Source organism: Letharia lupina (genome assembly GCF_014066315.1).
Source record: "Letharia lupina isolate WasteWater1 chromosome Unknown contig_20, whole genome shotgun sequence".
NCBI lineage: Eukaryota > Fungi > Ascomycota > Lecanoromycetes > Lecanorales > Parmeliaceae > Letharia > Letharia lupina.
In genome coordinates this window covers 1,103,402-1,120,438 of record NW_023502989.1, presented here as the reverse complement: position 1 = coordinate 1,120,438, position 17,037 = coordinate 1,103,402, and the positions used below count along the sequence as shown (strand labels likewise).

At 37.9% G+C, this 17,037-nt stretch overlaps 4 protein-coding genes across 4 annotated transcripts; 1 reads left to right on the top strand and 3 right to left on the bottom strand.

The window, feature by feature from the left end:
• Positions 1-478: 478 nt before the first annotated feature.
• Positions 479-1,564, top strand: HO133_005140 (uncharacterized protein; the record flags this gene model as incomplete). The annotated part of the gene is made up of 5 exons (XM_037296052.1): positions 479-530; positions 600-657; positions 729-766; positions 857-1,050; positions 1,187-1,564. The coding sequence occupies 5 exons, from the start codon at positions 479-481 to the stop codon at positions 1,562-1,564; spliced, it is 720 nt and encodes a 239-aa protein (XP_037148750.1).
• A 928-nt stretch (positions 1,565-2,492) lies between these two features.
• HO133_005139 (uncharacterized protein) lies at positions 2,493-4,844 on the bottom strand (the record flags this gene model as incomplete). The annotated part of the gene is made up of 4 exons (XM_037296051.1): positions 2,493-2,653; positions 2,718-4,560; positions 4,612-4,745; positions 4,796-4,844. 4 exons carry the CDS (start codon positions 4,842-4,844, stop codon positions 2,493-2,495), a joined length of 2,187 nt encoding a protein of 728 aa, XP_037148749.1.
• Positions 4,845-6,387: 1,543 nt separating this feature from the next.
• On the bottom strand, positions 6,388-9,018 carry HO133_005138 (uncharacterized protein; the record flags this gene model as incomplete). The annotated part of the gene is made up of 4 exons (XM_037296050.1): positions 6,388-7,741; positions 7,801-7,991; positions 8,038-8,371; positions 8,447-9,018. 4 exons carry the CDS (start codon positions 9,016-9,018, stop codon positions 6,388-6,390), a joined length of 2,451 nt encoding a protein of 816 aa, XP_037148748.1.
• Positions 9,019-14,491: 5,473 nt separating this feature from the next.
• Positions 14,492-16,194, bottom strand: HO133_005137 (uncharacterized protein; the record flags this gene model as incomplete). The annotated part of the gene is made up of 4 exons (XM_037296049.1): positions 14,492-15,107; positions 15,165-15,611; positions 15,661-15,858; positions 15,911-16,194. 4 exons carry the CDS (start codon positions 16,192-16,194, stop codon positions 14,492-14,494), a joined length of 1,545 nt encoding a protein of 514 aa, XP_037148747.1.
• Positions 16,195-17,037: the final 843 nt, after the last annotated feature.

The window sequence follows — 17,037 nt, the reverse complement described above, 5'->3', positions numbered from 1 at the left end:
ATATTAATTTTTTTAATAAGAAAGCTCGAGAGAGTTAGCGAGCTAATTTAGTCGATCTAGTTAAAAGACGTAATAACCTCGAATTTATAGTTAACTATATATATAAATTTAAGATTTTTTAAATTAGCTTTATCTTATTCTTTTATATATACTAATAAAACGAATAATTAAAATCTTTTATAATTCGATATTCTTAATCTCTTATATAATTATTAAAATCCAGAAATTTTCTAGAACGTTATAAGTTATCGTTGTGAGGCTATTTAAGAAAAGCACTTTTTTGTTTTTTGCGATTCTAGTTTCCCAATGATTAAGAAAATAGGGGTAAAAGTAGAACTCGGAAAGGCTAACGACTTCACCGCAAACCCACTTTGCACTCGCACTCAATTTGCTTTGTTTATCACTCCAACATCTTGTTAGTAAAAATCGTGCTCTTTACGCCAGCTAACTTCCTAATCACACGCATCCTACCTCGAGAATGTCCCTCCGCTCTAGCGCGGACAAGAAAGCCCCAAATGCACCTCAACCAAGTCTGTTGCACTCTGCCCCTAAAGAGCTCTCGAACCAGTGGCCAGTCAATTGTGCTGAACATGATACAGGTCAGGAGAAGCAAGCAAAGCTTTTAGCATCCGACACAGGCCATTTCTCCATGATCAAGTTCGGCTTTCTTTGCCTGCTCGCCCTATTCTCTACTGAACTTGTCCCACACTGATCCTCGTCTTTTCCAGAGCTCTCCACCTCGCCGACCTGATCACCGATTTGAACGGTTCGTCGTCCTCCTTTTTACTCTCAGAGCTGTCCATGCAGCTTCTCCTCACGCGTCCTTCCCAATACCATCGCTGATGCCCAACCGTAGGCTTCTGTGGTTTCATGTCCATCCTCTCCTCCATGCGCTACTGCCTCGGCCCGCCAGACTCTTTTGGTAACATGTGGGCCGCGCTGGCATTCATGCCATTCGGGCTCTTCTTCGACTTCATGGACGGCAAGGTTGCCCGGTGGAGGGGCAAAAGCAGTCTAATGGGACAGGAACTGGACTCTTTGGCAGATCTGGTACATGAGAAGCCTCTTTCAACTATCAATCCTGCCTGCCTGCACCAAGGAATGTCTGAAACTAAGCCTGCATAACCTACACTTACCCCCCCCCCCCTTTTTTTTTTCATTGCATCAATGCTGACATCCCGCCTAGATTTCCTTCGGTGTCGCACCTGCAGCGTGCGCCTTTGCTCTTGGCCTCCGCACCCCACTTGACACCCTGTTCCTCTCCTTTTTCGTCCTCTGCGGGCTTACCCGCCTTGCCCGCTTCAACGTTACGGTCTCGTCTCTACCAAAGGACAGTACGGGCAAGAGTAAATACTTTGAGGGAACCCCTATACCTACCTCTTTAGGTATCGTATCCGGGATGGCTTGGTGCGTCTGGAGTGGCATGGTGGAGGGCGGCAGTCAAGGTGTCCTGGGAGGGGTCTGGGACCTCGGGTTTGGGGGAGGGGTGCACCCGATTGTAGGCATATTCGTTGGATGGGGTTGTGCGATGGTGAGTAAGAGCATACATATCCCGAAACCGTAGGGTCATGTAGTACGTGTAAACGTCCGGGAAGACGAAAGCAATTACAGGTTCCTTCTACTCTTGCCATTCTCGCTCAACGGTCGCGGATCACAATGCCACTACTCCCTAGCAGTGACTTTGCCAATCGCAATCGTGCACGAGACAACCCTCCCTTTTTTTTTGCATTCACTGCACACCTTATCATCTAATATCAAGCCCCTTGTCAACTACGTCTTCGGGCCGAAGGTGGTCAATTTTGTGTCCTGGCCCCTGATATTGAAGCTTCTAAGCAGTAGGGAAAGAGGAAGCGCGGGCACGTTCAATCGAGAATAATATATATCTACTTTAATTCAAGTTGATAGAAAAAGGAGAGAACACCAGGTGCAGATTGGGATCAAGCAAAAAAAAACCCCAAAATCAAAGCAAGGCGATTGATCCACCAAACGTCATGTCGAGTGATATTCAGCTGCAAAGCACATTTCGAAGAAGCTGTTCGATCTCTACCTGCGCCAGCTGAACACCGATCATCTTCGTGTATCTTACATTATTGATCCCAAATCTAGCACTTCCCAAACAACTGAGCCGTAGAAGAAGCTCGTTCCTTGCATGCCAATCGTCAACTTTCAAGATGATCATCCCAGCCAGCTGGGATGACACCATTGATTACTCATTATATTCCTATTGTCGCTGTTCGCGTGCGGACTTACACCGCTTGTGGGAATCTCAACGATCCTCAACCCATTAAACCCCGACGTCCTTCCCACCGTTCTTTCCTGCCCCAAGCAAGCCGTGACTCAGGCCAAAGAATATGGTATCCAAATTCGCCAATGCGTTGCTGCCCGATCTCCAAACGAACGCCTGAATGGGACAACGCCAACTCCGACATTGCCTCCCTAGATTTAACTCCAAACGGCGCAAAGGGAATCTAGCTGCATTCCTCTGGCAGGCGTTACCATCCCTTCTTACGTGCGAAGCGCTTGTTCAGCAACGCCAGAACCTTTGTTACGTTGAATTGGACGTATTCCAGATCGAGCGCCTCCGTATTATCCTTCTGCATTTCAAGAAGATCATCGAGCTTGAGATCCAGTTCGAGTAGACCGCGATTTCGCCCTGTCATTTATATTATCAGCAACTTCGCAACCTCAACTGTTATCGAGGAAAGTAATAGACTCACCTTTGTAATGGAGACTGATGACGAACGTCCCGGGCAACGGACTGTTAAAATTGAAAAAGATATTAGCTCGGCGGTTCTCGGGCACATTACTCCGTTGGATAACGCCCTCTTTCTCTAACTGCTGATGCGTAAATTTATATGGTCCCAGTGCCTGCACCTTCTGCTTGCCTCTGCTCTTGCCCTCGCTCTGGCTCCGAACATTGTGCAAGTAAGACTTGTAAGTTTCTAACTGCCCTACGAGGTAGCTATTATGGTCTCGAATGGTGCGGAAGACCTCTTCGAGCTTCTTGGTTTCTTCGAGCACCTTCTCTTTGAGAGAGCCGAGGTGAATGAGTTCGGATTCGACTTCGTCTCGAAGAAGCGAGAAGCCGTCCGATTTATCAACAACCCGGAGCTCCTGCAACTGGCTCAGAAGTTCCATACTTCTGATGCCCTTACGTACCATGACGGCATCGTTCTTCAGCGTCGCCGCTGCTTCAGCAACGCGGTCAAGGCGTAAAGGCCGCCGGCCGACAGATGAATTAGGTGGAAGCGACCTCAAGATTTGTACAAAGGTTGCCTTTGCTTCCATGAAGTACACTTCTTCTTGGGTGATGTCAAGAGCAGCGGTGAGATCGTCGATGGCGTGCTCCCATTTGCTGAAGAGGGGCAGATTAATCGCACGGTTTTCTTTCCTTAGTAGCTGAGCCGGGGCTGGACCAAGCTCTTGGAGGATGACATTCAGGTGCGAGTCGTCGTCCTTCCCAAGCGCAGCGCTATGCTTTTCGAGCAATGCATGTGTGGCGTAGACTTCATTGAGCGTGATTGACAGCTCAAGATCCTTTTTGGAAAGAGCAACATAGTTGTCCATTTCCAGGCTTTCATAGAAATCTTGCACCTCGCAGAGGTCCAACATGAATTTGTTAACTCGCTCTTTGTTCTGATGGATGAAAGGTTGAAGCTTCAACATGTACGGCTCCTTGGCGTATGACGGCTTGTTCGCCAAATTCTGCAACATCTTGGCTATGTACGTCAACGTCCGCCTCGGATTCTCTGCGGGCTGACCGTCGATGAGCATGTAGGATCTCGGGGTGACGATAGCCGGGTTAATGAACCTTAGAAAGAAGAAACCCCCAATGAGAGTACAAACTGTTTGGTCGTTTGCATCAGGATACTTTCTTTTCGACAAGCTGCGAATCTGTTTGCAAATCCACCGTATACCATATGGTGTCTCATCCAGCCCTTGGATGATTTTCTCCAGGAACGAATTCGCAAGTTCAATTAGCTTCATGAGTCTTGGTGCAATGATCTCCTGAACACGCGGGTTCTCTGCGGCTTCTTCGGCCGTCACGCCTCTTGGAAGTGAGTCAGACACACTGCCAGGGTCTTCCTCTTCCCTTTCAATCATGTTTGCGTACACTTTCAGTGGGTTAATTTCCAGGTCCACGTCCTTGAGTTCAATCACCGGATTGATCTTGTCTTGCAGTACGACCTTCAAGTAGCTTTGTCCTGGTCCGCGCCTGGTGTAAGTCGTCATCATGCGCGAAACGGGAGTGTTGGCCCGCAATAAGGAGGAATAATCGGGAGTATTATCAAATTGGTATGTCAGTACAGATTGGAACATGGTCAGCAGGAGGTGTTCTTCTCGGCTCTCGTATTGATTACCATATATTGTGAACATGACGGTTTGCAGCAGAGAGTCGATTTCGGCCATCGTGACCAGCCTACAGAGGTGTGCAATATGTCGAGGCTCCGATTGGAGAAGAAAGAGCAGATTGCCGTATTTTTGGGTTTTTTCGTCATTAGGGAAGAAACCTTCCTGCAAATCTGCGGCATCTTCGAGATGGTTCGCGACCTCGTTTTGCTGTTCGCAATTTTAGCCCAATCACAACTGGTGCGCACTTGAAAATAGTACTTCTTCCAATGCCATGCGATTCTGAATCAAAAGCGCTATTCTCGAATCAAGATATCGAACATCCTTTTCGAGTACGAAATTCTTTTTCGATTGACTGGAGATTTTAGCTTTATAGTCGCGCTGGACCTTCTGGGCTTTGCGATCCGTCAGCGAATAGCTGGCTGATTTTTGGCTTCTTTCCTACCTCTTGCTAAATCATCTTCGATCTCTAGATCTTTTTCCTTTGCTGACATGGATAGATACAACGCGGTCGAGTACCTCTTCGACTGCCGCGCAGAGCGTCCATCGCTAGAGGAGACGGTATTTTGGCGGGAAATAGGGACATGGGATGAAGAAGAGGACGTCGACGCCCGAGAGAGATGCGGCATAATTGCTACAGACATCCTACTGTTGACCTTGGAGGTAGATTTTGCGATGAGGGCTGGATTCAGGGATGTCGCCCAGCGCCGATTGGTAGGCGTGGTTACACTCGCATAGGAACCTGATTCAGGAACAGTGTAGGGGCTTCGGTTCGGAGGTCCGAGAGAGGGTTGTCGCTTGCAGTGGCCTTGATAGGATGTGCTTCGCCTTCACAAGCTCGCCAACAGCGCGGGACTAATTCAGACCTGCAGTGATCCAGGGCGGGAGGGAATTGGGTGGGATGCGCAACGCTGTTCTGCCGAAGCCGTGATAGCTTGGGATCAGTCCGAGCAGACACTCCTAGCTGGAGGCTTCTTTTTCTGTCATGAAGTATTGGAATGTTGGGCGGCATCTAAGAGTAAGCAGACATGAGGGGAACCCTGACTTTGGCGTTCGTAGAGAGAGGAGCGGAGGGCAATGCAGCAAGATGCAGCAAAATTGATCTAGGATGTTACCCGAATTACAGGAGAGGGATGCGAGGATATGGAGAGACGCGGGTTGTAAACAATTGCGATGAGAAGTCAATGTTAAATGACATGGCCAACCGGAGGTCATCATCATTGGATGGCGCTAGGGGAGCAAAGGCAATTGGTACCTTAGCTCGCGGGGTGTTCTACCATGTACTATACTGTCATTTATAATACGAGTACGTTCGTATCTTACGCTTGCACACATATTTGTTCTAAGCTTCTGCATTCTTTCATTGATCGTTTAATGGCAAAAAAAGTGTGATAATAGTGTCGATCGAATGGTGAACATCCATCGGTAAGATGACCGCAACAAGATCGACATTGATTGCAGATATGTGCGACAGGCAGCGACTGTATCCGGATCTAGGAGTGCTGACGCTGGTAATCATTCTGCTTGTCATTCCTACCACCAAAAATAAATAAACCAGCGGATTCCAGGGAATCATGCCTTCAGTATAGGTACTCGTAGTAAGCGAAGGATGAGACGTGCCACATCAGCGTTCATTATCATGTCCATCGTTCATCTCTTCTGCATAGATCCATATCTTCATTAACATATTTGCATTCGGGTACATACACACAAGCTCAGCTGACTGGAGTTGACGTGCAGCGCCGCGACTCCTTCACGAGGTGAGTAACCTTAGAGGCAACCGATCGCCGTTGTGGGGTCATGAGAGGCGGAATCTTCTTCCTGTGCAGGATCTCCACGAGCTTCTCTGCTTCCGGCCTTGGGGCCGAGTAGCTGCCATCTGAATAGAGCACGGTTCTGTAAACCGAAGCGTCGCACATGATAGATATGCAATGCTACAGACTAGACAAGCTGTTTTCATGAAGCGAACAACTCAGTAAACATCATCGCTGCTCCCAATATTCTGCGTGTCTAGACTGAGCACCTGCATCCGCAGCGTCAACCTTTGAACGTAAAGCTTTTGCCTTCTTGCTCCTTCTTTGCCTTTCGCATTCCCTTGGGAGCATCACCCGATTTGGTGTAAGGATTGATTTCCTTGCCTGTCACCATCCGATTGCTGTCTCTTTGGGCATGTAAAACCGATGGAGCATCTGCATAATCGATTGGCTCTAGGTCTCTAGGCTTCTTACTCTTGGCATCTTTTTTCTCTCGAAGCCCCTCTTTCTTCAGCCGCTTACTCTCAAGTCTCCGAGCGCGCTTTTCTTCTTTCGTTGCACTCAACACCCTAGAATTTTGATCGTGTTGCCCCTCGTTTTCGATAGTGGGAGGCGTGTCGACCTCGTCAGCGCGTTCTTGAGCGTTTTTGGCCGCGTTGCTTTCGGGTCTTGAATACGCTGCTTTCGGAGGATCGTACGAATCAGTTGCCTTGCGTTTACGGCTATCCCCAGCTTCTTTGACAACGAATACCTCATCTGCTTTAGGTTTCCTGTCCTTCACGTATTGATGCTCAGCACGGGCGCCAGGACTGGTCTTAGATGGCTCAGTAGCAAATGCGCCGGCTGCATTTGTATCTTCGAAGATTTCTGCAGTAAGTTGTGCCATCGGCAATGCTAGACAAAGGCCCTCCCCTGGTACCTGGGCGGTTGCTCCTTGATCCATATCATTTGGAACGGTGGAGCCCCAGAAACGCGAATCCCTACTCTGAGCTGGCAACCTGCTCAAATTACGTTGTAGCTGAGGCGGGAGTGCCAACTTTGCAGTGGCAAGTGCTGGAAATACTTGCTCTGACCCGTTTACTTTGGAGAAGCGGTCAGCAGTCATAGCCTGCATTGTATGCATGAACTCTTTCATATCAGACCCTTGGTGGCCCAACATTCTCGCCTTCTTGATAACGGCAAGTATTTCTGATTTGCGGTGCTTAAAGCTTTTGGAAATGGGATGGGAGCAACCAAGCAGAGTAGGCATGTCGACAGGCATCTCTCTGGCAAGATTATAAAGAACATGTTTTGGCATGATGACGTGAACACTCTCGTCTTCCTCTCTGGCAATTTGATCTCGCCATTGGTGTACTGCTGTAAATACTGCGAATTGCTCCCGGTTGAACAGTGCTGGCGTACGACAGAGCATGTTGTACCAACCCATCGGTCCTGACCCACGGTGTATGTCATATATTGGATGCTCATAACGCTGGAGCGTTTCTTCTTTCGAGCGATTCATAACAACCTCAATAAGGTCACCGACTTCCTGGGAGGTGTTCGACCTATCGATGAGCTCATTGCGCATGTTGTCATAGACGTGGAGTAGAAAGTGGGTGTCAGAGCGAGCATAGTTGAACATCTCCTCCGGAAGTGGTCTACCCCATAAAGTCAGTGTGAGATGGCAGAGGTTTGACTGATTAGACTGCATTCGAACCGTATTCGCCAATCCGCCATCTGGTATTGTTTTGCTGCGTCGAAATTGGCGAATCGTTTCAGCAAATAGGCCAGCCCATGTTTTGGGTACCCCAAGGATCGCGACGCATGAAAAGTATCGAATAAGCCAACAACGTACAACCCGAAGTCTCTTTGCAGCCAAATCATGTCCATTGAGGAACCGTGAAAAACCTGCTGGAATGAGTGAAAGATCGTCAGGTCAGCCTTGCGGGCTTACTTTGAGTATCTTCGGGTCTGTGAAGACTTCGTTGAGCACCTGAAGCTTCTCCCGCCATGGCTTCAAAGTATCAATTACCCAGTCTTTGTCTCTTGTGCTGATTTGCATCAACGATACTAGACCTATATAGGAATGTTCATCATGGTGCTCTAGGTCGACGGCAAGTTCCTTTGCTAACTTAAGTTCTTCCAGCATGGAACGCAATGTCTCGGGTGTGTCAACCAACGTCGCTTCTGAACATTCGTACGGCAAGAAAGGTATTGGGTGCACTTTCACGCGGGTGGTAAGAGGATACTGAGAATTTCTGATCTCGATTTCGTATGGGTGATTGTACCTAAGCTGCATGTCAATCAGTCCTTTCAAGGGTGCTACAATATGTTTCGAAGACAAATAAAATTGTAGGTCATACTGCGTGGAACCATCTTCAGCGGCAACGAGCTTGAGGCTCTCGTCAAGTGGGACGATGGCATTAGGCTTCATGCGTAGCAATGGTCTGAATGGAGTTGTCTCGTCGTTGGTAGGGACTTTTTCGAACAACAGTTGAGGTTTTGCAATGTTCTGCGTGCGATAAGCTTTGCCAGGCTTTTGCTTCCCAGGAGCAGGTGCAGCTTTCTTTATTTGCTCTTCTTGAGTTGGGCTCAACTTTCTGATGACGCCAGTGTATTCATCAAGACAAGCGTCGGCTTTCTCGAGGAGGTTGTCGACCACATCTACAATTTCCTTCCAATTATCTTCGACGGAGTCCGCATTGACAACGTAAGGGTCGGTGACCGCGGTGCCTGAGGCTGCAGAGCTTATAAGGCTCCGGGCAAGGCCGAGAAGTCTTGAGTTTCGTTGCTCAAGCAAAGGCACAATTGAGGGTTTGGAGGAACGATGGAACGGGAGATCCTCGTTTGATATTTGACTGGCAGTCCGAGTGGTATTAATCAAGGCCAAAGAAATGCTATTCATCAAGTCCTTGAAGGTAGCATCTGAAGCCATGACCGGAAAACTCATGCCAAATGATCGCCAACAAGCATTAAGAGAGGTACTCGCCGCTGAAGTGGAATCATCTGAATGACGAGTATTTTGGGTTGATGATCTGCGTTTTGTAGATTATTGCAAGGATCCTAAGCTCGTGCTTTAGCGCTTCCGCAGAGCCTCGGCCAAAATCGTTCTAAACATTATGCCAAGAAGGCCTGAAAGCTGCGAGGTTTTTTCAGCAGACTCTAGAAATGCTCAAAAATTGTTCAAGACCTGCATAGAATGTCCTCCTCTCTTGCACCGGAGTGTAATGAAGTCAAAGAGTGAGTGTGTATCCTTGGCCTTGGCACAGGTCTATCTAATGTGGCTCTAGGCGCTACGACTCATGTTTCCTTAAGTGGTACAGTGACAGTAAGGAATCATCGTCTCCTCTTTTTGCATTCTTCTAATTGAAATGCAGAATACTTACGGGGGGAATCAATCATGGATGAATGCCAGTCGCTGTTCAAGGATTACAAGATTTGTCTTGATGTAGGCAGGCTTAGAGCATCACCTGGCTCTGAGAGCTAATGTTCTTCAGAAAGCATTGAACGAAAGGAATATCAACTCCATGTTGGAGGATGCAAGGAATGATAACAAGGATACTGACGCTGAGCATCTCAAACGAAAATGTGAATACTTTCGACGAAGGACTAATGTTAAGGGTCTGACAGTCTACAGAAGCTTTTATAACCTTATATTCATAGACGCAAGATCAACTTAGTACCGAGAGGTTGCCTCGTATTTACCTCACTCACTTACTTATATAATTTATTTACTTATATAATTCATCTACTTATATAATATAAATTTTATAATAAATATATATCTTAAGTTTATCTATTCTTATAATCTTATCTTATAGAATTTATATACTTTTATTTATTAAGAAAATACTTAATATAATATCTATAAGATAGTTATAGATTTTTATAAAAGAAATTTTATTTTATTTTATATTTAAAAATATATATTTATAAGAATATTAAAATTATTAAAAGTAGAATATTAGATATATTAGAAAGAATAATTATAATTAAAAGACTAAGTATTAATTGATAAAATATATAAATATTTATATATATAAAATAGATAGTTAATAGTAACTAGTAATTACTAGCTTTAGTAATACGCGATATATATATAATAGTCGAAGAAGCTAATATTATAATACTTCTCGATAGCTTTAGAAGCTAGATTCTCTAAATCTTAATATATCGTATTCTATATATATTAGTTTTTAAATTTACGCTTTATATTCGAGATTAATTATTTATTTAATCTCGTTAAATCTATAAAAAACCTCGATAGAGAAAATAGAAAGAGTATCAAGGCTTTTAAATACCCGTTTCGAGACCTCGAAATAATATAAGAGTTTTTAATATTTTACTCGTATTATTTCGAGATCTTAAAATAATCTAAGAGTTTTTAATAATTTACTTATATTATTTTAAGATCTTAAAATAATCTAAGAATTTTTAATAATCTACTTATATTATTTCGAAATCTCGAATAAAATAAGAATTTTAATTCGATAATTTTTATATAGAAATTAAATAGTAATAGCTCTCTTATTAATAAATACGAGCTAAAAAAATAAGCTATCGTTATAAGATATATCTATTTATAAATAATTATTAAAGACTTAGTTTAATATTTATATTAGAAAATATAAGAATATTCGATATTACTTTACTCGCTTTCGAGCTTATAATCTATTAATAATTATTAAAATAACTATATAATCTTATTAATAGATATTTTTAAAATATTATAAGTTTTTTAAATTTTTTAAATTTTTTCGATTTTCAATTAACTTTTCGACTTAATTAATTATATATTTTATAATATCTAATTATATTATTAAACGTTTTTCTATAACTTTAAAAGATTCGATAAATATAAAATTATTAGAGTTTATAATAAAACGATTTTTAGAGTTAAAAGAATTATTTCTTTTAATTTTAATAGATTTTTTTATTTTTATTAAAAATAAGATTAATATTAATAAAATTTCTAAGATTACTTTTATAGATAAGAATAATCTTAAAAAACTTTAAATCTAATTAATATCTTATTAAAAAAAAATTAATTAAAAATCTTTTAAATCTTCTATTTAGAATATAAATTAATTAGAATATTAATTAGTATATATAAAAGAATAAGATAGAGTTAAGCTTAAAAATCTTAAATTTATATATATAGCTAATTATAAATTTAGAATTACTACGCTCTTTAATTAGATCGACTAAATTATCGCGAATAAATAAATTAGCGTTCGCAATTATTAAAAAAATATTATTTATTAAAGTTCGCTCGATAGTCGGATAATTAAAAAATAGATATATATTATTTAATTTTAGAATAACTTTTTTATTTTCTATTAAAATTTTAAGATTTTTTTTTAAATTATAGAATAAAATATGGGCTTTTAAATAAAAAAAGAATCTCTAAATTTAGTCTTATAATTATTAAAGCGCAAGGAATTTAAATATCGCTTACTAAAGTTCGCTTATTAAAGATCGCTCGACAGTCGAATAGCCTTAATTAAAAAATAGATACACATTATTTAATTTTAGAATAACTTTTTTATTTTCTATTAAAATTTTAAGGTTTTCTTTTAAATTATAGAATAAAATATGGGTTTTTAGAAAAAAAAAAAAATTTAAATTTAGTCTTATAATTATTAAAACGCAAGGAATTCAAATATCGCTTATTAAAGATCGCTTATCTATTTACTCGATAGCCCTAATTAAAAAAATAATTATAAATTTAATTTATAGGCCTTTACTCGTAATTTATATATAATTAAGCGAATTTAAAATTATTTCTAATAAGATATTTAATAAAATTAATAAGATTTAAATTCTTTTAAAATAATTTTATATTTAGAAATTTATATAATTAAAATAATAGTTTTAAAATTTAATTAATTATTTATATATTTAAAATTAGTTTAATTATAGAGTTAATAAATTAATATTTTTTTAAGCTTCTTAATATAATATAATTATAATTAAAAATTAATAAAAAATAATTTTAAAGATAACGAAGTTTAAAATAATAGAATAAATATAAATAAAAGCGATTAATATACTTCGAAATCCTTTAAGATTTTTATTAATTAGTTTATTATTAAAATAATCTCGATTTAAAATAATAGCTAGATATATTATTTTCGAATCGAATATTAATATTATTATTAATTATTATATTATAAATATAAATATAAGATTTTAATAATAAAAGTTATAATATTTCTTTTAAGAAAAGCTATAGCTAAGATATTAAGTACTAAGTTATATTAAGCTATATTAAGTCTTAATATCTTTAGCGATAAATATAGCTATAATTATAATACTAATTCGCTTTATAATATAAAGATTAAACTATAGAGAATTAAGAAAATATAATCTAGATTAATAAGATTAATATAGTCTTAAACTCTTAATAAGAATAAATACGATAATAGTATTAGCTCGATAAGATCTATATTAAGTTCGCTATTCGATATCGTTTTATAGACGCTATAAAGTTTATATTCTAGAGATATTTCTTATACGATAAGAAGAGTTTATATTATATTTAAAAGATTAAAATAATAGTTAAAAGAAGAAATATATTTAGAAATTAGCTATTATTAATAAGGCTTTAAAGCTTAAGACGAAATTATAGTAAAAACTTTAGATTAATATAAGATATATAGACTTATATAATCTTTCTAACGTAAAGTCTTAATAGAGATTTATAGTAGAAATTAAGAAAGTTATTATTATAGAAAAGAAAGAAGAAATTAATTAATATCGCTATTAGAAGAAGATTTATTTATATATATTTCTTTAAATTCTTTAACTTCTTTCGCTAATTAGATATAGATTCTTCTTTTATTACTTTTAAAATTTATTTAAAAATATAAAGAGAATAGATTTAATATAGTAGTTATAAAAGATAAGATCTCGATCTATATTTTAAAGTTTTAGAAATTAATCTTTATATTTATAGATATACTTAGATAACTATAATATAAAAACTCGTTAAATCTAAATTATATTAAGCTATATTAATCTTAAATAAAGCGATATACTATTTAAAATAATCTATTAACGATTTAGAAAGAGACTAAAAAGCGATAAACTTTTTACTAAAAATATAAGCTTTTATAAGAGAGAATTTAGAAGTAAATAGAACGTATACTTAGATATATTATCGAAGTTATTTATTTAAAAGACGATAATAAGTATAGAAAAGATCGTTTTAAAGAGAATATATAACTAGATAATTTGAATAAGCGAGTTAATGAGTATATATATAGTTATATAAAGAATTATTAATAAAAAATAAAGCTATTTAAGGAATTTATTAAATATCGAAGAATATTAAAAATATTAAGAATATTAAGAGTTTTAATATATATATAAAACTTTTAATATAGATCTCTATAGTTATAATATAATAATTATCGAATAAAGCTTAAAATTATAATCTATAGAAATATAAGATAAATTTTTTAATTATATTAATTATAGAGTTATTATAGAGAAGAGAGCGACTTAATATAAATACGCTAAGACGTATTATATAACTATATTATATAATCGCTAAGACTTATATAACTCGAATTTTAATAAAAAATTCTTTATTTATTTCGCTATTATTATTATAAAAATATAAAGTTTAATAAAAGTAATATATTATATATAAGAGATATAGTAGTCTTTTTTAATAAATATTTTTCTTTTTTAATATTACTTAATTACTTCTAAATAGATTTAAATTAATACTTATTCTTATTCTTAATATATTTATTTATATTAAATCTTATTCTCTTTTTATTACTTTATCTTAATAAACTTATTAATAATTATTTAAAGTAGTAAATTATTAACTAGTAAATATATATCTTTTTATATTTTCTAATATTTTAATAATATTAAGAAATTAAATATAGAGTTATTTATATTATTATATATAAACTTTATACTTATAATAATTATATATAATTAAATTTCTATATATTATTTTAATATTATATTTAAACTTTAATATATTATTAAATATAAGATAATATTAAGATATATTAAAATTTAAAGTAGAAATATTTATTATATTAAATATATAGATAATAATTATAATATTATAATAGTAGCTATTATAATAAAAAGTAAATAAAAAATTATTTAAATCTAATAATATTAGCTATTATAATAGAATATAATAATAGATTATTAAAATAAATAATAAATAGTAATAGCTATAGTAGTAGTAACTATTTATATCGAATTTATTAAATTTAAGAGCGTGCAAATGGGGGTAACGTGCAAATGGGGGTGGAAACGAGTAGATAGTATTCTCTTTACACTACGAATACAGATTTATTATACACATCATTGAGTACCTGACAACTGTATCTCATTCACTGGCCAATCATCTGCACAGCCTAGTTACGAAAGTCTCAGAATTCCATCGCGTTGCCTGTCTCCCTCTCCCTCTTCACACCCTTCTCCTCCCTAAGCAACCCAGCGACGTAAGTCCTAAAATATTCCACATACGGCCTCAAACCCGTCTTCTCATAGTCTTGAGTCTTTTTGACATCGCTCTCCTCTGTCGTTTGCCCATCAAACGCATCGATCTCACCCAAAAGTTCCGTCACAGTTGGCACTCCAAGAGGATCGAACTTTGCTAGTCTCTTAGTGTCGATGGGTACGCAGACCCTTCCAGTCCCCGGATGTATGACAAAAGGAGACTTCAGTAAATGTATTTTTTTTTTGCTGACCTCAACATCGAGGCGCGGATACGTGTACTCAAGCACAATGTCTTGCTTTGCTTCCAATAGAGCTCTGCCATCCAGGGTCTTGCTGGCTCCTGTCTTCGCAAGGGCATCTATGTCAGCCCATTTGCTGACGCTTGACCGGCCAGGGGCTGCATCCCATTTCTTGCGTAAAGAATCATTCAATACTTTATCAGGAAGCAGCCGAAGTAGACGCTCTGCCTTCTCGGGTTCGGCCCAAGGGTCCTGGTCTTCCAAAATATCGCGCTGGAAGTGTTCTCTCAAGATGTCAAGACTCCGACTGCTAGGCATTAAATGGAGATATTGTATTGCAAGATCTCGATCAAAGGCGACTTACGCTAGATGTGGGTGGAGAGGCCGCTTCACATTGACCTTCTTGCCACTTTGTGCTCCACCTTTGATCACTTCTAGATATCCTGCGAGCGCTTTCCTTTTCTGATCATCCATGTTCCTTGCTCGCTTGTCACTGATCCAGGCATGGGCTCCTCTTCGCCCAGAATAGACCCACATGATGTGCTGAAATCCGAAATCTTCTCTTAGCGCTGCATCCACGACCTTAATGGCCATTGTGACGAACGACCAACATTTGTGGCAGATATTTGCTTTGTTGCAACAGGTACGTATTTCGTCATAATCCGTCAGATCTATGTCAAAGACCAATTCTTTTGCCATTGGCCGAAAAGCAGTGGATTTGCGGAGAGTTTTGCGATCCCGAGGATTTGCTGTGTAGACTGGACCTATCTCAAAACGGGAAGGGTTGAGGCGTAGAATCTCCCTCCGAAGTCTGCGAGGAATGAATTTTGCGTGACGCAAGGAAATAGCAGTATACTCACAGGTCTCCTGTGGGGAAGCTTTGGTACCTGAGATACGCGTCATTTTGCAGAGTGAACGCGAATTCCCGATGACCAAAATCGTTCGATGGTTTCATTGAGTGGTTCAGCCACTGGTAAAGGTACCGGAACGGAAAAAGGCGCTGGTAGAAGGCTAGCATGACCTCTGGGTCTGTGTACTTTGCAGACTGAGCGCAAGGCCTGGAAGTCCAAGTTAGAAACCGGCATCCACTTGGAGCAGAGACATTCTCACAAGGGTGCCTCTGGTGGACTGCTTTCGTTTCCGGGATTTAGAACTCTTGAGCCTGAGAACTCATCCTCTTCATCGTCGTCAGCGTCGTCAAAAAGGTCCTCGACCTTTACATCTATCCTCGGTGCTTCGCTTGTTGAATCCTCTGATTGCGATGCACTATCGGTCATGTCCGTCTTTCCCTCTTCTTTCGTATGGTCTGAAACTTGCTGAGGCGCGTCCGGGAGGATGTCGTCTTCGTCGACCTCTTCAGGTCGCATTGGCCCTGGGGCTGTAGAGTGTGGCATAACTGTATGTCTTTGTGTCAAAGGGACCCTCATGATTTTGCGAGAGCCGCAGGAGCGGCGGAGCGTTGAACGCGGTGGGCGCGTCTAGTACGCGTCAAAACAAATGACCGATTTACGCGTTTTTACGCGTTTTCCCCTATCATTATTTTTATAATCTATTATAAGATAGAGCCTTATATATTAAATAAGTATCTATCGATCTTAAAATATAAGTATATTATTAATTACTATAATATAAAAAATTGAATTAATTTATAAATTAAATAAATTATTAATATTCTTTTATTAATTATAAGTTTAAGTTTATAAATTAAATTTATAAAAAGTAATTAATTTTTAAATCTAATTTCGAGATTAAATTTTAATTTCGAGATGAAATTCGATTCTCGAAGAGTGAAAATACTTTAATTTAAAACTATAAAATCGAATTTTATAAATTTTAAATTATTAAAAAGCGTAAAATAAGTTTTATAACTAATTAAAATAATAGTAAAATTTAAATAGAAAAAAGAAAAGTTATATTAATAATAAGTTTCTAAAAAGTTAATTAACTTTAAATTAAGTTAAATTAAATTAATAAGAAGTTAATCTTAATATCTATTATAGTATTTTTATATTAATTATTATTATTACTATTATTATTTATAGAATTTTTATAATTTTTATAATTTTTATAATTTTACGATACCTCTATTTTCTTAATTATTAGGAAACTAGAATCGCGATTTTAGCACCTCTCTTCAAAAAATAAAGAAGTACTTTTCTTAAATAGCCTTACAACGATAACTTATAACGTTCTAAAAAAATTCTAGATTTTAATAATTATATAAGAGATTAAGAATC